We start from the raw sequence: 22,093 nt of genomic DNA, 5'->3' as shown, positions 1-22,093 counted from the left end.
TTTGCTCCCTAGGTTCATCATCTTCTGAATCATCAGAGTCACGCTCATCTTGGACTGAGTTTGCACCACCGTCATCTGAGTCATCCAGACAGTCAGATTGTCCACCGCAAACAGCACTGATTGGAACACAATTAAGATTTTTACACTGATACTCGTTACTTTTGTACATCTGCAGTTTGCAGTGAACTTCATCGCTGCCATCATGGCAGTCCGTGCGACTATCACACCGCCAGAAGGTTGGAATACATTGATCTTCACTAGCACAAGCCCACTGCTCATTTTCACAAGTGATCTTCTCCAATTTACAGTCCTTTTCATTACTTCCGTCTTTACAGTCTTTTGCACCATCACATTTCCAATCCATTAGCAAGCATTCACCAGATGGACATTTAAATTCCCCACTTTGACAGCGGACGTGTTTAGTGACTGTACAGTTTTGTTCATCTGAATGGTCACCACAATCACGGTCTCCACCGCAGTGCAAAGTATAGGGAATACACTGTTCATTATTACACTGGAACTTGTTACTGCCACATTCCTTACGTTCACAGCCTTGTTCATCAGGCTCATCAATGCAGTCTGATTTACCATCACAGATCCAATTCTGAGGCACGCAGCAAGTCTTTGAAAGACACCAAACAAAAGGATCTGTTGGTCTCCAACAGTTTTTTTCATCAGATCCATCAGAACACTGTGGCACCCCATCACAGCGGTATTTCTTCTCAAAACATTTTGTACTACTTTCACACTGAAAAAAGTCTTCATTTGTCTTTTCCTGCTTTTTGGCTTCAGCACCACAAAAACAAGTATTTTCCTTGGCTGCATCTCGAACTTTAGGTACACAAGTGGCTCCACCCACTATGATCACGTGATCAATTTCCTCCATGTTCCTTTCAGCACCACTCAAAGCCTTTTGCACAGGTATGGGGACTCTTTCAAATGGATCTTCACAGAGCTCCTCACTGTTTAGCTGAGCAAGAGTGGGGGTTTTACTGATAACTTTTTCATCCGGATAGGGACTTGAAAAGTCATCAAGACGAAGATAATCCAGCTCTTTTGTTCCCCATGTTTCCAAACTAGTTAGCTTTCTGTACTTGGTCAGATCCTCACAATATGTATCCCACCGCTCTGAGTGAGATGTTAAGGGTGGACTGTTTCCAAGGATACCAGTAAACAAATTAAATATTTCAAAGTCTCTGGACTCCTCCAACAACAGACAATTCTCTGCTGGGCTTTGTTGCTGTGTCATGATGGCCTCCATTTGCTGCTGGTGTCTCTGTTCCCAGCCTGCCATGCTCTTTCGGTGAGCTGCAAGGCTCTCTTGGTGAGCCTGTTGTTGAGCTGCAAGGCTCCGCTCCAAATCTGCATTCATCTGCTGTTGATTTGCATTTGATAAAACCAGCTGTTTCAGTATCTCCTCCATTTTGGATTCACTTTAGTTGCCCGCATTCTCCACCATATGTGAGGGGTTAGCTCGGTAGCGGGGTGTGCGACCCCTTGGATGGGTTCACCACACACTGAACTTATACAGACTGGCAATCAAAAACGGTTGAAAACAAAGTTTCTGGTTTATTTTTCCATCTTGCTGGAAAACAATTTCAAGTATCCAAACAGCATAAACAAAATCAAAACATAAAATAAATCCTAGCCACGCTGGGCGTCTACCTTCCACACAGGAACCTATCTATGAAGTCTAACACAGCCTACCGCTGGATAGACAGTGCCGCTCCTACAGCACAAACAATAGTCTTTGGACTTTTTATCACACAGAAAAGTCAATGGTCTCCTCACCTCTCAGGAGACTGTCTGGCACTGCTTCTCCTGTTCACACAGCCTTAGGAGTGATGCAGCCAACAAGTGGTAACCCTCTGGACTTCTTATAGAGGCTTAATGGGCCTCATTCTGAACAGCTGGAGTCTTCCAACTCCCTTTAGACCTTGTCTGGCTATTTCTGGCAGCCGACGCCTAATAATGATTGGTGTATTGTCTAACCAGGCAGAAACATATGTCCCAGCAGTGACAACACCCATAGATTTAACTGACTTCCTGTCACAATATATATATATATATATATATATATATATATATATATATATATATATATATATATATATATATATATATATATATATATATATATACACACACACAAAAATGTTTTGCATTTAACCACTTCAGCCCCGGACCATATTGCTGGTCAATGACCGGCCCACTTTTTCCAATTCAGCATTGCGTCGTTTTAACTGACAATTGCGCGGTCATGCAACGTGGCTCCCAAATAAAATTGGCGTCCTTTTTTCCCCACAAATAGAGCTTTCTTTTGGTGGTATTTGATCACCTCTGCGTTTTTTAGTTTTTGCGCTATAAACAAAAATAGAGCGACAGTTTTGAAAAAAATGAATATTTTTTACTTTTTGCTATAATAAATATCCCCCACAAATATATAAAAAAACGTTTTTTTCCTCAGTTTAGGCCCATATGTATTCTTCTACATATTTTTCGTAAAAAAAAAAAAAGCAATAAGCGTTTGATTGGTTTGCGCAAAAATTATAGTGTTTACAAAATAGGGGATAGTTTTATGACATTTTTATTAATATTTTTTTTTTACTGGTAATGGCGGCGATCAGTGATTTGTATCGGTACTGCGACATTATGGCGGACACTTCGAACACTTTTGACACATTTTTGGGACCATTGGCATTTTTATAGCGATCAGTGCGATAAAAATGCATTGATTACTATAAAAATGACACTGGCAGTGAATGGGTTAACACTAGGGGGCAAGGAAGGGGTTAATCATGTTCCCTGGGTGTGTTCTAACTGAAGGGGGGTAGGACTGACATGGGGAAATTACAAATCGCTGTTCATACATTGTGTGAACAGACGATAGGTCATTTCCCCCCTGACAGGACCGGGAGCTGTGTGTTTACACACAACTCCGGGTTCTCGCTCTGTAACGAGCGATCGCAGGTGCCCAGCGGTGATCGCACCCGCTGGGCACGCGCGTCGGGATCAGTGGCGAGAGGGGGGGCGATTTGCTAGGTGACGTAGATCTACTTGACCTCGCGCAGGGGAGCCGACATGCCGCCGTATAACTGTGGTGGCTGTTTGGCAAGTAGTTCATTTGAGTCCATCTGATCATCCCTCACAGCTAACTACCCCTTGTTCTACTTGACCCTCCCTTTTAGATTGTAAACTCTAACAAGCAGGGCCCTCTGATCCCTTCTGTATTGAATTGTATTGTGACTGTACTGTCTTCCCTGATGTAAAGCGCTGCGCAAACTGTTGGCGCTATATAAATCCTGTATAATAATAATAGCTCGCAAATGGAGAGAAAGTAGGAGCCCAAATATAATAGGCTGGATATGTGAAATGAACAAAATACAATATATGGAAAAACAGACTAGAGAAGAAGGATACATAAATAGTCAAATGCCAGTAATATGGCAAAAATGGGATGAATTTCGGCTCTGAGGGGATTAAAGAATATATATATATATATATATATATATATATATATATATATATATATATATATATATAAATAAAAATCAGTAGAGACACGAAGAGGAAATGTAAGTGAAACAGAATATGGGAGAGAAATGAGGGGGGACAGGGGTAAATTCCTTTACAATATATATATATATTTTAATGGATGTGAGGATCAATGGATATGGAAGATAGTAGGATAAATGATTAAATATTTTTGTTTTAATAATAAAGTAACTAATAGATATTCATCAAGATTCTATATATTGAATAATTAATGGAAACAATGTATATTGCAAACGAATCTTGGATAAATGTAAACATTTTTGTGTTTGAGAAAAAGATTAATAAAAAGAAATTGAAACACAAAAATGTTTTGCCTTTTATTTCTATTCTAAACGGAGTGGGTGGTTTTACAAGGTGATCGTTTACAATCACTTTAGTTTCCTAAGGCCCCTTTTACACCGTCATTCCAATCAGGTACGCCTGTAATTTTTTTTTTTAGACGGACCTGATTGGAAGCTCTATGGTGTTCTATGGACATACAGATGTAAAACAGACCTCCAGGTCCGTCCGGGTCTGGAGAAAAAAACAGAAAAGGACTACGACCTTTTTTCTGTTTTCAACAACCAGATCAGAGCTAGACTTATGTAAACAGACAGCGCAGCCCATTTACACCCAGCCACTTATAGAGCTGACAGGGATCTGCCCGTGTCTGCCAGGCAGAAATTGAATGGGTACAGATGTGGCATCCATCCCGTTCGAGTCTGATCAGCAGGGAATCTGCTCACAGATCAATTAGACACTGGATCTCTCCTCTGCCCTTCAAAACAGCCGATCAAACAAAGATCGGTTTAATCGACTGCTTTACAAGAGTATTTTGTCACTTCCAGTTTCTGATGTCACAGAAGGGGAGGAAAAACAGAAGTTCTTCTCACTCTATCTCATGCATCTGATGTGACAGGTCGCATCGTTACCTGGCTCACCGACCAGTAAAAGTGGAGGGCGGCCTGGGGGGAACCCCCTTCTGCTGCCCGTATGAGCCAGTTCACGCCATGAATCCTGGATTTATACATGTCACATATGTTGTGCTCTTCATTTTTTTTTCTTGTATTAAAATATTCTTTACTAAAAAAACAAAAACAAAACATAATTATTGCTTGGGGGTGCTTAAGATGGGAAGTAAGTCCTCTGGGGACAGAAGCGCAGAATCTGAAGTTGGGCTTTAATTACCTTCTAATGAACATCTGTCCTATAATTTTTTTTTAAAGGGCTTAATAAAGCTGGAAATATCGGTAGGGCCCTAATTAGGTTGGGGCTACTCCCATTATTCCAATATTTTTATTAACATATAAGATCACAAATGCATATTATAGGCATACACCTTATGTACACAGTTGATCTGTTTACTTGTACTTGACATTTCATTATTTTGTAGACTGAAGGTAGGTAGGTATGCTGAATCTCCACCAGAACTCATCTACTCATCTACATGTGCACTGTTTACTCTTACCTAGAACAGCCTGGTGTGCACAGCATCATGAACAGCCTGAATTTACTAATTATTAGTCAACAAAGCTTTGAGCCGATTCTTTGAAAATGAGCTTAGGACAAACAGCTAAACACACAGTTCAAATACTTTTATGGAAACTACTAAACTTGGAAAAAGATTCATAATTCTGTTTAGACAACCTTATCAGCCAGGTGCCTCTACCAGAAAGCAAGGGGCACCAAAGGGAGATTGATTTAGGGTGCACTCACATTGGGCATGGTTGAATTGAACCATGTCGAATTTGATTGTCCCCTCTTCCTACCCTTCCACTCACACTGGGCAAGTGTTCCCACACACACATACATTATCATCTCTGCCGACCAGACCACATGGATCTATTCCTCTGTGCTCAGTGGCAAACTGTCCTAGACCACAAGTGAACTATGCCAGGAATCACCTCTTCTAGGTGCTTCTGGGCATGGTACGCTTAACTGTTTCTGGGCATGCTTTTGAACAGGAATGCTATGAACCCAACCAAGGGGATGAACCATGCGCAGACATGGTTAAAACTGCCAGTGTAAGTGCACCCATCAAGACTAAAACACGTGCAAGAAGCCTCAAAGTGCTGCACTTCAGCAGTAGACACTGTTTAGGCCTTGACATTGTTCCCTTAAATAGTAGTCCTATCTGTAGCTTTAAATAAGTGTCACGATTGTCTTGTCTACCCCAATGCAGGTGGTCAGACACTATAACTGGCTACTGTGCGCTTCATCTATAGCAGACCCCTTTCCCTTAAGGCAAGCAGGCCTAAAGGTACTTGGTTGCCCCCAGGAGTTAAACACAATGCTACAGAGTTTGGCTACTACCCCAGGGCAGGTGCAAACTGAACAAAGCAAACAGGTACTTGCAGTTTAACAGATAGGGCCAGATCCATGAAGCAGTTACGCTGGCGTATCTATTGATACGCCGCGTAACTGCTAGGTTGCTCCGGCGTATCTTTGTTTTGTATCTACAAAACAAGATATGCCTGAAGCTGGGCTAGATCAAACTGGCGTACGTCTTAGTACGCCGTCGGATCTAAGGTGCATATTTACGCTGGCCGCTAGGTGGCGCTTCCGTCGATTTCCGCGTCGAGTATGCAAATTAGCTAGATACGCGAATCCACAAACGTACGTCTGGCCGGTGCATTTTTTTCGTTGTTTTCGTAAGACTTTTTCCGGCGTAAAGTTACCCCTGCTATATGAGGCGTACTCAATGTTAAGTATGGACGTCGTTCCCGCGTCAAATTTTGAAAATTTTACATCGGTTGTGTAAGTCGTTCGCGAATAGGGCTTTGCGTAGAATTACATTCACGTCGAAAGCATTGGCTTGTTGAGGGTTAATTTGGAGCATGCGCACTCGGATACCCCCATGGACGGCGCATGCGCTGTTAAAAAAAAACGTAATTTACATTGGGTCAAGACGTATTAACATAAAGCACGCCCCCATCTCATCCATTTGAATAGCGCGCCCTTACGCCGACACAGTTACACTACGCCGCTGTAACTTACGGCGCAAATTCTATGTGGATGCGGAAAATACGCTGTAAGTTACGGCGGCGTAGTGTATCTGAAATACACTACGCCGGACGGAAACATGCGCTACGTGGATCTGGCCCATAGTGTGGTTCAAAGACAGTTCAGGTAAAGGCAGGCTGAGTTTAGGGGATAATCCAGTCCAATCTGGGTAATACACAAGGAATCCAACAGCAAGCAAGGCAGACTAGCAGGAGACTTGGTCTGGGACATTGTAGGTAAGTCTGTCTCTATCACAAGCAAGGGATAGAGGGCCATATCCACAAAAGAGATACTCCGGCGTAAGCCGTCGTATCTCTGGTTCTAACTTTGGAACTGATCCTCAGAAGCAGTTTTCCTAAGTTAGGCAGAAGATCCGACATCTGTAAGGGACTTACACTGCCGGATCTTAAGATGCAGTACCGCATCCGCCACTGGGGGCATTTCGAGTCGAAATGCCTCTTCTAGTATGCAAATTAGCACTTAGGGCGATCCTCAAAGCTTTTGTGCCTAGTTTTTTCGCCGTAAGTGTTAGTTTGCCTGGTGTAAAACTAGGGCTGCTTTTACAAAGTGTAAAGTTAGTCACACCTTGTAAAGGCCCATTCAAGCGACGGCATTTGGTATGCATTCCCGAGGGAGAACTCCACGGCAATTTGTAAATTCCAAACCGGCATGGGTTCCCCCCCAGGAGCATACCAGGCCCTTAGGTTTGTTATGGGTTGTAAGGAGACCCCCCCTCCGCCGAAAAATCGACGTAGGGGGTCCCCCTACAATCCATACCAGACCCGTATCCAAAGCACGCTACCCGGCCGGTCAGGAAAGGAGTGGGGACGAGCGAGCGTCCCCCCCCCTCCTGAGCCGTGCCAGGCCGCATGCCCTCAACATGGGGGGGTTGGGTGCTCTGGGGCAGGGGGGCGCACTGCGGGCCCCCCCACCCCAGAGCACCCTGTCCCCATGTTGATGAGGACAGGACCTCTTTCCGACAACCCTTGCCGTTGGTTGTCGGGGTATGCGGGCGGGGGCTTATCGGAATCTGGGAGTCCCCTTTAATAAGGGGGCCCCCAGATACCGGCCCCCCACCCTAAGTGAATGGATATGGGGTACATCGTACCCCTATCCATTCACCTGTAGGCAAAAAGTAAAAGTTAATAAACACACAACACACGGCTTTTTAAAATAATTTATTATTCTGCTCCGGATGCCCCCCCTGTCTTCGTTATTAGCTCAATTACCAGGGGGGGCTTCTTCTTCCACTCTCCGGGGGTCTTCTCCGCTCTCCGGGGGGGGTTTCTTCTTCCGCTCTCCGGGGGGGGGGCTTCTCCGGACTCCGGGGGTCTTCTTCCATCTTCTCCCCTCTTCCGCTCTTGACTCGGCGAACCCCGGTTCTTGTGCAGCTCTCCGGTGCCTTCTTCTTCAGCGCTGGCTGCCTGCTATGTTTGTGTGTTAGCTCGATTTCAAACAGGCAGCCAGCGCGGTCTTCTGTGGCGTCAGGGTCTTCTCTTCCTTTCTTCCGATGTTGCCTCGTCGCCTGTTGTCGCTGTAATGATGGAAGCGCGCCTTGCATCACATTTATATAGGCATCACCGTCCCATCATGCTCCGGCAGGTACCCACGTGGTGGGTGCCTACCCACGTGCACCCACCACGTGGGTACCTACCGGAGCATGATGGGACGGTGATGCCTATATAAATGTGATGCAAGGCGCGCTTCCATCATTACAGCGACAACAGGCGACGAGGCAACATCGGAAGAGGGGAGAAGAACAGAAGAGAAGATGACGTCACAGAAGACCGCGCCGGCTGCCTGTTTGAAATCGAGCTAACACACAAACATAGCAGGCAGCCAGCGCTGAAGAAGAAGGCACCGGAGAGCTGCACAAGAACCGGGGTTCGCCGAGTCAACAGCGGAAGAGGGGAGAAGATGGAAGAAGACCCCCGGAGTCCGGAGAAGCCCCCCCCGGAGAGCGGAAGAAGAAACCCCCCCCGGAGAGCGGAGAAGACCCCCGGAGAGCGGAAGAAGAAGCCCCCCCTGGTAATTGAGCTAATAACGAAGACAGGGGGGGCATCCGGAGCAGAATAATAAATTATTTTAAAAAGCCTTGTGTTGTGTGTTTATTAACTTTTACTTTTTGCCTACAGGTGAATGGATAGGGGTACGATGTACCCCATATCCATTCACTTAGGGTGGGGGGCCGGTATCTGGGGACCCCCTTATTAAAGGGGACTCCCAGATTCCGATAAGCCCCCGCCCGCATACCCCGACAACCAACGGCAAGGGTTGTCGGGAAGAGGTCCTGTCCTCATCAACATGGGGACAGGGTGCTCTGGGGTGGGGGGGCCCGCAGTGCGCCCCCTGCCCCAGATCACCCAACCCCCCCATGTTGAGGGCACGCGGCCTGGCACGGCTCAGGAGGGGGGGGACGCTCGCTCGTCCCCACTCCCATTCCTGACCGGCCGGGTAGCGTGCTTTGGATACGGGTCTGGTATGGATTGTAGGGGGACCCCCTACGTCGATTTTTCGGCGGAGGGGGGTCTCCTTACAACCCATAACAGACCTAAGGGCCTGGTATGCTCCTGGGGGGGGAACCCATGCCGGTTTTTTCTTTGAAAATTGGCATGGAGTTCTCCCTCTCAGGAATGCATGCTGAGCGACGCTGTCATTTTTTTTTTTAATTATTTGTTTTGCCGGCGCGTCTTTTTTTCACCCGTCGCAACTTTAGTGTCCCGTCGCAATCCACAAAGCCGTCCGGCGTCAATTACGTTCGCGCGATGCACGTCGGGAAAATGACGTCACACGCATGCGCAGTACGGCCGGCGCGGGAGCGCGCCTCATTTAAATTGTAAACGCCCCCCGGAGAGGAGGAACGCCTTACGACGGCGGCACTTAACTTACACGGCTTGAAATTGTTACGTAAGTGCTTTGTGGATCAGGCACTTAGGTAAAAACTTTAAGTCAGTGTAACTTAACTGCTGAAAGTTAAGTTACGCCGCCTGGCTGAGGATTTGGCCCAGAGTGTTCAGTTTGCTTATATCAAGAGTCTTACCAGATCAATCGCCTAACAGGTGAACACAGACAGGGGGAATGCAAGAGCCAACACCCGGCTGCTGGAATGAGGAAAAGGGGCACTATGTGATCATGACACTAAGCTTTTAGAAGACGTCAGCAGGTTTCAGTTAGCTTTAATGCAGCTAGGATTCTTTTTGAAGCTTATTTGAAAAGCTTTGTAAATACATAATATTCTTCAGATTGGGTTTACTAGCATTAAACAACATTTGCATGAAGCTTGGTAGATTGCACCTGTGCAATTTCCTCCCATAAGATTGTATTTCTTCCTCCCACCCACAACTGACTAGTGTGAAATACCACAAAAATATAAAAATAAACCGGTGGCTCAACATGCTAGAAACCATATAAAACAAATTTATCCATTTTGGATGGAGTTCTTCAGAATAGCAATGAATGTTATTGTACAATAACAGAATAAAACCGGGAATTTGTGAGAGTATTACACATAGAATAGTCTTAAGACACCGTTCACATACTTGGGTGAGAAGTCATTGCATGAATTACCCAGCAAATCTAACGTTCCTGTGACAAATTCGGTAGCACAGTGTGAAACATGAATACTTTTTACAAACTTTGTTTCTCTGGTTATGGAAAGTACAGCTCACGCTAAGCCTTATGGAGCCTAAACAGAAGTGAAGCTAAAGTACTCCTGATTCATGAAGCTTATTTTATTTAACCCCTTCAAGTCAAAACAGACCTTAATGCCCAAACCCAATTTGGACATGTGTTAGTATAACACAGCCTTTTTCAAAATTTTCAACACAGAGGAACCCTGAAAATAACTTTACAGTCTCAGGGAACCCCTACCAAAAGTTACTATGTCTACAACTCATGACACATATATTGTGATGGTCATTGGGAAGAATTTTCCTTACATTTTGGGAAGAATTACCTCCTTACAGATAGCTAAAAAGACCAATGGTGTTAACAGGAACTGATCTGAGAGACAGAAATTGCTCATTGTGCAAGGAACCCCTAGCAAACTCTGGCGGAACACTAGGGTTCCATGGAACCCTGGTTGAGAAACCCTGGTATAACTGTACACTTCGTCGCAACTGCTTAGTGTTTCTAAATATTCGGAAACCCCTAAAATTAGAAAATCTGAAATTACTTTGGGGAGGGGGGAGTACCTGCATCTATTACATGAGAAAAAAGCCCTGTGTATAAGGCCCCTTTTACACCAAGGTGTTTTTCAGGCGGTTCAGTGCTAAAAATAGCGCCTAAATACCGCCTGAAATACTCCTGCCCTGCAGTCTTCAGTGTGAAAGCCCGAAGGCTTTCACATTGAAGCGGTGCGCTAGCAGGACTGCTCCAAAAGTCCTGCTAGACGCATTTTTGGAGCGGTGGAGGAGCGGTGTGTTTACCGCTCCTCCACCGCTCCTTCCCATTGAAAACAATGGGACACCATGGTAATACTGCAGGCAATGCGCCTCTGCAGAGGAGCATTCGGGCAGTATTAACCCTTTTTCGACCGCTAGCGGGGGTTAAAATCGCACCGCTAGTGGCCGAATACCGCCGCAATTCGTGGCAATTCCGACGGTATAGCGGCGCTAAAAATAGCGCCGCTATTCCGTCAGCGCACCTCCCGCCCCAGTGTGAAAGGGGCCTTAGTATGGCCCAGGTAATAATATTATATATTGTTCACAAGCTCTAACTCTCTCTCTTCCTTTCCTCTCTCTGTCTCTCCTTTTTCATTTCATTACCTTTCTATTTATCTCATGTAATATATCTGGCCTGCCTGATAGGATTATATTAGTGTGTGAGTATGTGGGCCTTATGATGATTTTGAAATGAAGCAGAAAACTCCTGGGTTTAAAAAAACATTTTAGCAGATAGACAATCATTTCATCAGATAAGTGAAAACATAATTACGCAGAGGAATCCCAATCTCACTCTACCTTTGGAGATTATTGCACCAGCTGCAGTTGAAGCCGATCTGGGATCTGACACAAGTGCCACAGCTGCTAAACTGGAGACAAGCTGGAACAAAAAATAAATAAAAATAAGGTGCCGATTCATACAACTGTAAGTCCAAAAAGAGAAAATAGTAAATTGCGCAGGTGGTCACATACAAAAAAATTCAAAACTAGTAAAAAAAAGCAGCAAGAAGACTAAGTGAACCTAGTTAGAAACAATTAAAAACAGACTGTGCTGCGCTAGACAAACAAAAATTTAGTGAGCAAACATAACCCAAAAAAAACAATAAAAAATAAACAATATGAGACTGATGAAAAATACAAAAAAGTGTCCTTTTATATCTTAAAGTCCACATGAAAGAGTGTATTCACCCGTTTTTGTGCGCAGTGTTGTGCGTATTTGTGCGATTTTCTGCTCAAATGTAAAAAATAAAAAATAAAATAGTAATAATATATGTAAAATAAATACAGAAATAACAAAAAACATTATAAATAATAAATAAATAAAATAAATGAATAACATGTAATGATACATAAATAATAATTGAACCCTACTCTTCAAAAAATTATAAATAAATTGATTGTATTTATTTTTAATAATAATAAAAAAAATACATAAACACCCAACCCCCCCCCTAATTTTTTTTTTACTATAATAATAATAATTTATTTATTTGTTTTGTGTTAGGGTGTTTAGCTATTTATTATTACTATATATTACACTGTTTAATATACATCGTCCTTTCTATTTCTGTATGTGGATGATGGCACTGTAATTATTTTGACCCCCTTGCGCCTAAAGGTAAAACAAATCTTAATGCTATACAATTTTTTTTTTATAGTGAGCAAACATAACCCCCCCCCCCCAAATAAAAAACAATGCGAGACTGCTGAAAAATAAAAAAGTGTCCTTTTATATCTTAAAGTCCATATCATTACATTGATTTTCCACTGTAGAGTACCATGAACGAGTGTATTCACCCGTTTTTGTGCGCATTTGCGCGATTTTCAGCTCAAATGTTAAAATGTAAAAAATAAAATAGTAATAATATATGTAAAATAAATACAGAAATAACAAAAAACATAATAAATAATAAATACATAAAATAAATGAATAATATGTAATAATACAAAAATAATAATTAAACCCTACTCTTCAAAAAATTATAAATACATTATTTTTATTATTTTTTAATAATAATAAAAAAAATACATAAGCATCCAACCCCAAAAATAAAATAAAAAATTACTATTACTATAATAATAATAATAATAATAATAATTTATTTATTTGTTTTGTGTTAGGGTGTTTAGCTATTTATTAATAGTATTATTATTATTATTATTATTATACTATATACTATATATTACACTGTTTAATATACATTGTCCCTTCTATTTCTGTATGTGGATGATGGCACTGTAATGATTTTAACCCCTTTGCACCGAAGGGTAAAACAAATCTTAATGTCTTAATTTCTCACTCCCTGTTCCTCCTCAGTAAGCTTGCCCCCATAATCTGAGCCGTTCTGGCTGTGGGTTAGTCAACCAAAACTGACTTACTGAGGAGGAACAGGAAGTGAGAAATTCAGACAAAGAAAAAAAACTATTAAAAGGGAAATTGTAGGAAAAGGTAAGTGAACCAACAATGCACTAGCTTAAATGAACCTATTTAGAAAAAAAAAAAAAAAAACGTTACACTACCTTTAAGGTTATGTTAGAATTAGGAGTTAGGGTACTACTACTATAATAATAAATAAATGTAAACGAAATACACAAATAAATACAAATAATCATAAGTAATTAATAACAAATCCAATTAATGAATGCTAAGCGATAATAAATAAATAATTAAACCCTAACTTAAACCTATAACCCTAATATAACTAATAAAATAATAATAAAAGCTAAACACTCTTACACAAAACAACTAAAAAAAATATTATTATTATTAATATTATTATTAATTTTTTTTAAGGGTTATAGGTTTAACCACTTCCATACCGGGCTTTTATACCCACCTCCATACCGGGCCTATTCTGGCACTTCTCTCCTACATGTACAAATCATCATTCTTTTGCTAGAAAATTACTCAGAACTCCCAAACATTATACATATCTTTTAACAGACATCCTAGGGAATAAAATGGCGGTCATTGCACGATATTTGCGCAATAATTTTTCAAACGCCTTTTTTTAAAAAAAAATTCAAGACATGCAACCTGTATAATTTTTTAAAAGTCGCCTATGGAGATTTTTAACGGTAAATGTTTGTCGCCATTCCACAGGGGGGGCGCAACTTTGAAGCGTAACATGTTGGGTATCAGTTTACTCGGTGTAACATTATCTTTCAGAATATAAAAGAAATTTGGCTAAATATACTGCTGTCTTGTTTTTTAAAAGTGCACTTGTAAGACCACTGCGCAAATATGGTGTGACAAAAAGTATTGCAATAACCGCCATTTTATTCTTGAGGGTAATATATAATGTTTGGGGGTTCTAAGTAATTTTCTAACAAAAAAAATATTTTTAACTTGTAAACACCAAATCTCAGAAAGAGGCCCTGGGCTTAAGTGGTTAATACTGCTTTGAAATTCAAAATATGTTCTTTATTGGTGGCACAGGTGGGGAGGCAGGTAATTGTTTTCTTTGAAGGAATCCCTTTTTATTTATTTTTTTTATATTTTTTTATATATATATAGAGTGTGCAATGTATGCAGAATGATCACTAACACAAGCAAGATCCAAGTGATGGCAGCTTCACTGCTATAAAATACTGTACAGTATATCCTCCATACTGTATATCCATCCATACTGTATATCCTCCATACTGTATATCCATCCATACTGTATATCCATCCATACTGTATACCCATCCATACTGTATATCCTCCATACTGTATACCCATCCATACTGTATACCCATCCATACTGTATATCCTCCATACTATATACCCATCCATACTGTATATCCTCCATACTGTATATCATCCCATACTGTATATCATCCCATACTGTATATCATCCATACTGTATACCAATCCATACTGTATATACACATGGGTTCAATCTGCCACGTTGCTTCTTCTATGCAGTAGAACCTTTCATAAAAGTAACCCATATATTGTTAAAAATTGCATTTTATTTATATTGAATTACCACTGAGTTCATCTTTAATTTATTGGATTGCTTCTATTGTTTCCTATACTGTATGTTCTACAAGACATCCTTCTACACTGGGCCCCTGTCCTCAATGTAACAGCAATAGTACTTTGACAGCTTTATTACATGATTATTACATGATAAACCCAGAGGAGCCCCCATATTAAATTTATCTTCGCAATATCATTTTAAAAGATGTGGAAAAATTAATTCCTCTCTTTTTTTCCTTCAATCAGATATACCTAATGCAGGGAATATTAAAGAAGGGACATTTGCAGATAAATCAATGCGCTTTGTAAAAAAAATGGTGGTGTCAATCGTTGTATATTTAATTTAAAAACAGATCAAGCTAATTAAACAAAGGTGTGACAGAAATGTGACATTTACAGTTAGAAGCATTATACGAGTCAGATCATAATGTATTCCAGTGCATGTCTGATCTATTCCATATTAACCTCCAGCACATGATGCTCAATGTACAATGTAGGGCATGTGTAATAAAAAACAAGTTATGATTCCTCTATTGCAGGGGTGTCAAACTCAATTTCATTGTGGGCCACATCAGCATTATGATTGCCCTCAAAAGGGCCGGTTGTATCTGTAATATTAGATGTCCAGCACATCCCCTCCCCAAATATTAGATGTCAAGAGCCACCCCACCATCAGAAGTTGAGTCCCCCACTCTCCCTTACATCACAGTGCACCCCATTTCCTTATGCTGCTGCTGGGAAGAAGCTGGATGCATTGCTTAAAAGCAGAAAGTAAGGGTCTGGAGGAGGACCAGAGGAGGGCTGGAGCTCTTTTGCAGGTGCAGGAGAGGTGCGAGGGCCACATGAAATAGCCTGGCCCGTATTCGGCCCATGGGCCTTGTGTTTGACACCTATATCCTACAGCATTCCTTCCCCTTAGGATATGTAAGAGGGCATTTGTGGTATTCGTAAAGGCTCATTCTATTTCCCATAGAGAAAAGTTACCCATTGCTGAATGAGAACAGATTTTTTTTAAAATCTGTATTAGACCCCATTCACATCTAGGCGTTTTTACGCCTGTAGCGCTACGCTTCTGCCGCCAGAGGGCTGGAAATACATGTCCCTCTATGGAGATGGTTCACATCTCCACGCCGAACGCCGGACGCCTGTCGCCTGCGGCGTGAAAAAAGGTCCCGGACCTTTTTTTCAGGCGTCTTCGAGCGTTCGGCTAGGAGATGGCAATCATCTCCATAGAGGGGGTCATCTTGGGGCACATCTAGGCGGACAATACCCGCGTTTTGTCGCCGCAAATCGCGGTACAAAACGCCGCTATTTTTACCGCGATTTGCGGTGACAAAACGCCGCGATTTCGTCCGTCTAGATGTGAATGCAGCCTAAGTGACAGCAAACAATAACAAACAAGTTAAAGTGTTACTAAACTCAGGACCCTGCAGTCACTATATCTGGTCTCTCACAGTACACAGAAATATAAAACTGCTAAATGTTTCTCATCAGCCTACCTGACTCCACTAAGTCTGTAATTTTCGGACATGTTATGGGGACAATGCAAGAAGGGGAGGATCTGTGTATACAGAATCAAACAGCTTTTTTACACAATGCAGAGGGTTAACCCCTTAGGCCCCGTACACACAACCAAACATGTATGCTGAAACTGGTCCGCGGGCCAGTTTCAGCATACATGTTCGGTCGTGTGTAGGCGCGAGCGGGCCGAATTCCAGCAAACATTTGCCCGCCGGGCCTTTTCCCAGCGGGCAAATATTCCTGGACGTGTTTTAAAACCGTCCGCTGGAATCCTGCCCGCTCGGACATGTACGGTCATCAGTACATGTCCGAGCGCCCGCCGTCCCTCGCATGCGTCGAATGACGCATGCGTGGAAGCCTTTAAATGGCAGGCCCGCCCACGTCTCCGCCGCGTCATCGTCGCGGCGATGATGCGGACACGCCACGCGGATTGTTTACGCGCGGACTTCTGTACGATGGTTAGTACAACCATCGTACAGAAGCCCTCTGGCAGGCATGTACGGTGAAAACGGTCCGACGGACCGGTTTCATCGTACATGTTTGCTCGTGTGTACCGGGCCTCAGAGTATAACAAGCATGCTTTACTGCATATACAGAATAGTTTTACTGTTGTGGGTTTAGTAACACTTTAATGTTGGCTAAAAAGAATGTCCACTTTCGTTAAAGTGGACCTAAACTCAAAAGGTGAAGATTTACTATGTTGTATCATATAGGGGACATCCAGAAATCATACAGTTGTGCTCATAAGTTTACATACCCTGGCAGAATTTATGATTTCTTGGCCATTTTTCAAAGAATATGAATGACAACACAAAAACGTTTCTTTCACTCATGGTTAGTGTTTGGCTGAAGCCATTTATTATCAATCAACTGTGTTTACTCTTTTTAAATCATAATCACAACAGAAATTACTCAAATGACCTTCATCAAAAGTTTACATACCCCAGTTCTTAATACTGTGTATTGCCCCCTTTAACATCAATAACAGCTTGAAGTCTTTTGTGGTATTTGTGGATGAGGCTCTTTATCTTCTCAGAGGGATAGGCCTTGTTGACTCCTCTCTAAATGTGGTGTTTATGGTTTGTGGCCAAAAAGCTAAATTTTGGACTCATCACTCCAAATTACTTTGTGCCAGAATGTTTGAGGCTTGTCTCTGTGCTGTTTGGCGTATTGTAAGCGGGATACTTTGTGGCATTTGCATAGTAATGGCTTTCTTCTGACGACTCGACCATGCAGCCCATCTTTCTTTAAGTGCCTTCTTATTGAGCATCTTGAAACAGCCACACCACATGTTTTCAGATAGTCCTGTATTTCACCTGAAGTTATTTGTGGGGTTTTCTTTGCATCCCAAACTATTTTCTTGGCAGTTGTGGCTGAAATCTTAGTTGGTCTACCTGACCGTGGTTTGGTTTCAACAGAACCCTTAATTTTCCACTTCTTGATTAGCGTTTGAACACTGCTGATTGGCATTCTCAATTCCTTGAATATGTTTTCATATCCCTTTCCTGTTTTATACAGTTGTATACAGTTCAACTACCTTTTCCCGCAGATCCTTTGATAATTCTTTTGCTTTCCCTGTGACTCCAAATCCAGAAACGTCAGTGCAGCACTGGATGAAAGATGCAAGGGTCTGTCAGGAGTCCAGAAACTCATTGACCTTTTATACACACATACTAATTACAAGCAAACAGATCACAGGTGAGGATGGTTACCTTTAATAGCCATTCAAACCCTGTTTTGTCGACTTGTGTGCATGTTATCAGGCCAAAATCACCAGGGTATGTAAACTTTTGATCAGGGTCATTTGGGTAGTTTTTGTTGTGATTATGATATAAAAAGAGTAAACACAGTTGATTGATAATAAATGGCTTCAGCCAAACACTAACCATGAGTGAAAGAAAAGTTTTTGTGTTATCATTCATATTCTCTGGAAAATGGCCAAGAAATCATAAATTCTGCCAGGGTATGTAAACTTATGAGCACAACTGGATTTGTGCCTAATCAGTTCTCTTAAAAACCTACCTTTCATCTTAAGTTCCTGATATCTCTGACAACCAGTCTCACCAGATTTGGAATGATATTTGGCGATGTCATTACTGTGCTGCTTGCTGTTCTCCTTGCTGGAGAAGAAGCTGTACCTGGGGATCTGCAGTGCAAGGACTTCCCTGCTTCTTCCTTATTTATTCTGTTCTGTAAATTGTTTTTTGTTTTTCTCCTCTCAGTAACTTTTCCCTCTAGAGGTCTCCTTCCAGAAACACTCTTTCTGCTGCCTCTGCATCATTGTTTTTCTTCACCAGATTCAAGTAAGGAAGCATTGCAAATCAATTCAGTTTGTAAAACTAAAATTTTTCTTAACACTTCTATTTTTATTCTGGGGAAAAAAATATTTTACACATGGCTTCAAAATGAGGTACCGATTAGTTTCTGACAGGTGTTGCTGCTGGGCACTGATTGGTACTGTAATGGGCACTGATTGACACTGTGGTGGGCTCGGATTGGCACTGTGGTGGGCACTGATTGGCACTGTGGTGGGCACTGGCAGACTATTATTGCTTTATTATTGCTGGGTACTGATTGGTAGCCGATTGGCAGATCTGAAGGGGCTGGTCTGATAATCACTGTGCTGATTATCAGCACAGACCCCCCCCCCCGACAGGGAGAGCCGCTGATTGGCTCTACCTGTCAGTGCGTACCGAGGAATGATGTTTACAGGCACTTCCTGGTTCAATCAATCAACTGTGATTGGTCACATCTGATCACGTGGTAAGAAGCCTCTGATAGAGGCTCCCTATCACGATCGGAGATGCAGCGTGTCACCGGGATCGCTGCGCGCCCCCACGGGCGTGCGCCGGCATGCTATCCTACTGAACATCATATGATGCCCAGTCAGGATAAAATAACTACTTCACGGCCATCAATCTGCTATAGGCCAGGCGGGAAGTGATTAAATCATTCTGAGAAATAGACAATGTAGTAAGTGCACTCCCCAGATGTTCCAGAGTTGGTTTATTCCATTTGCCATGGCAGATGTTGTTTTTATTGTAAAGCAGGGGTCTCCAAACTTTCTAAGCAAGGGGCCAGTTTACTGTCCTTCAGGCTTTGGGGAGTTGGACTGTGGCCAGTGGGAGTATAAAATGCCCCAGAATCAGTGCCCCATCATTGGTTTTAATGGGATGAATAGTGCCCCATTGTGTCAGTAGGGGGAATGGTGCTCCATTATTGGTGTCAGCTAGAGGAATAGTACCCCAAGGGCCAGATAAAGGCAAGCAAAACCCACATCAGGCCCCCGGGCCGCAGTTTGGTGACCACTGTTGTAAAGCGTCCCCCAAAACCCTCCTTAGCAGTTTATATTTGCATGACACTACTGCTTTATACATTTTTTTCACAACATATGTATATCTTTAAATACACGATCATGTGCATCTCTTTCCTTTGTCTACTGCCAGTGCTTTAAGCTCCTCTTGCTTGCTAATAGGCTACATCGATCAGAACGATTCCATTTATGAAATGGACACTTCATTTGTCATGGTTTGTACTTATTTCCAGTTGACTATGCATTTGTTCATTCAATTATTCATATATTTATTTACAGAATTTAAGTTCTGATAAAATTCACATTTGTCAGTATGTGTTTCCCAGTGGCACCCATTTAGATGTTGCTTTTTTTTTTTTAAAGCTTTTTCATATGAACCAGAATTGTAATGAAAGTTTAGTGACCCTTTAAATGACCATACAATGAAATATCTGCTAACAATTACATCTTCCTGTCTTGCATTTAAAACAAACATCCATAAAACTGAGTAGCAAATCATGTCAGTCCATTCATCTAAGTAATGCAGCACTTTTAAAAATGATATGACATCAAATATAGAAAAAGCGCACTGTGCATAAGAATTCTGTAATGGATCTTGCTTGCTTAGTCTTGATATGATCTGTACAAACTTTGTTTTCTCAGAAGTCCCCTGCATTATGATAATTCCTCATACTCTGAGCCACTTTACTGATCATTAAATCAATAGACTGCATAGTGTCTTTTCTAGAGTGACGTATTATCCAACAACCAAACCACTCACTTGGAAGAGGTAACATTTCCACCGCTGAGTAGTTAGTTATCCTAGACATTTCCAACTCCACTCTGTGATACTCGAAAATCGTTCTTCTGCGAACATCTAGAAAAACACAGAATTATAAAGTGTTAGAGGAATTTATCATATTTATTAAAGCTGAAGCAGGTAAATTATTATTATTATACACAATTTACCGTATTTTTCACTCCATAAGACACACTCCCCCCCCCCAAAATAGACGGGAAATGCCTGTGCATCTTATGGAGCTAATACTGACCAGCCGCCGCCGTGTGACAATATCGGGCACCTCCCCTTTTCTTTCCCCGCTATATCTTCTGGGTCCTGTAGGCTGGCTGGGGTTCATGTCACTGTCGAACGCGCAGTGACGATTTTTCGTCCCTGCTGGATCGGTGACGTCAGACGCAGATCGAACGGGAGATACAAGAGGCCGGCATCTCCAACGTGTCATCTGCTGGAGTGACCATGCGATGTATATACATGTATATACATGGCGACAGGTATCTAGTCATTCTCAGGTCTTTCTTTATCAGACTGCACCTGCAGTGCTGTGCTCACAGCCTGCATGGTGAATTTGTTATAAGATGGTGATATTTCCTATGAATTGTATAGACTGAATTTGATGACAGGGTGATATTTGTTTTCTGCCTGGAAGATATCTGGCACACTTTAAGATGCCTATTTTAAGGCATCAGCTTTGATTTATTGTGATTGGTTGTATGAATTACAAACCATAGTATAATAATTGGGGATGTGGGCATCATCTCCTGTGCTCCAAATCAGCAGAATTTGGTGCAGATTTTTTTTTTGTTTCCCTCCTCTAAAACCTAGGGGCCAGATTCACGTAGAATAGCGGCAGCGTAACGTATCCTAGATACGTTACACCGCCGCAATTTTTCATCGCAAGTGTCTGGTTCACCAAGCACTTGCGATGAAAACTACGCCCGCGGCCTCCGGCGCAAGGCGGGCCAATTCAAATGGGCGTGTGTCATTTAAATTAGGCGCGCTCCCGCGCCGGACCTACTGCGCATGCTCCGTTTCCTAACTCCCGTCGTGCTTTGCGCGCCGTGACGTCATTTTTTTGAACGGCGACACGTGTAGCGTACTTCCGTATTCCCGGACGGCTTACGCAAACGACGTTACATTTTGAATTTCGATGCGGGAACGACGGCCATACTTTAGACAGCAATACACTTGCTGACTAAAGTTAGGGCACCAAAAAAAACGACTAACTTTGCGACGGGAAACTTGACTACGGACGACGTAGCGAATGCGAAAAACAGTCGTGGATCCGCCGTAACTCCTAATTTGCATACCCAACGCTGGTTTACGACGCAAACTCCTCCCAGCGGCGGCCGCGGTACTGCATCCTAAGATCCGACAGTGTAAAACAATTACACCTCTCGGATCTTAGGGATATCTATGCGTAACTGATTCTATGAATCAGTCACATAGATAGAAACAGAGATACGATGGCGTATCAGGAGAAGCACCGTCGTATCTCATTTCTGAATCTTGCCCTAGGTGTCTTATAGAGTGGAAAATATGGTATACAGTATAGTGCCAACAGTTTACGCATCGCTTTACAATTTAGAGGGGGGGGGGGGGACAGCACAATTACAGTACAATTCAATACTGGAGGGTCAGCAAGGCCCTGCTTGTAGAGCTTACATTCTAAAGAGACATAGTTGTATGTTGTATTTGTCATAGGATTTGTTTCTGAGATTTACTAAAACTTGTGCATACAGAATCTGGTGCAGTTGTGCATAATAACTAATCTGCTTCCAGGTATATTGTCAAAGCCTAACCACTTAAGGACC

At 42.3% G+C, this 22,093-nt stretch overlaps 1 protein-coding gene across 1 annotated transcript in view; it reads right to left on the bottom strand.

Moving 5' to 3' along the window:
• The window catches only part of PLXDC2 (plexin domain containing 2), a 696,254-nt gene that overhangs the window by 145,741 nt on the left and 528,420 nt on the right, over nucleotides 1–22,093 (bottom strand). Inside the window, exons 8-9 of the mRNA XM_040352492.1 lie at nucleotides 20,262–20,357; nucleotides 11,499–11,580 (exon numbers count right to left, since the gene is read on the bottom strand). Of these exons, the coding sequence (XP_040208426.1) occupies nucleotides 11,499–11,580; nucleotides 20,262–20,357 (178 nt within the window). The remainder of the gene's footprint in view (nucleotides 1–11,498; nucleotides 11,581–20,261; nucleotides 20,358–22,093) is intronic.

Source organism: Rana temporaria, chromosome 5, assembly GCF_905171775.1.
Source record: "Rana temporaria chromosome 5, aRanTem1.1, whole genome shotgun sequence".
Classification (NCBI taxonomy): domain Eukaryota; kingdom Metazoa; phylum Chordata; class Amphibia; order Anura; family Ranidae; genus Rana; species Rana temporaria.
This window is presented reverse-complemented; position numbering and strand designations above follow the sequence as displayed.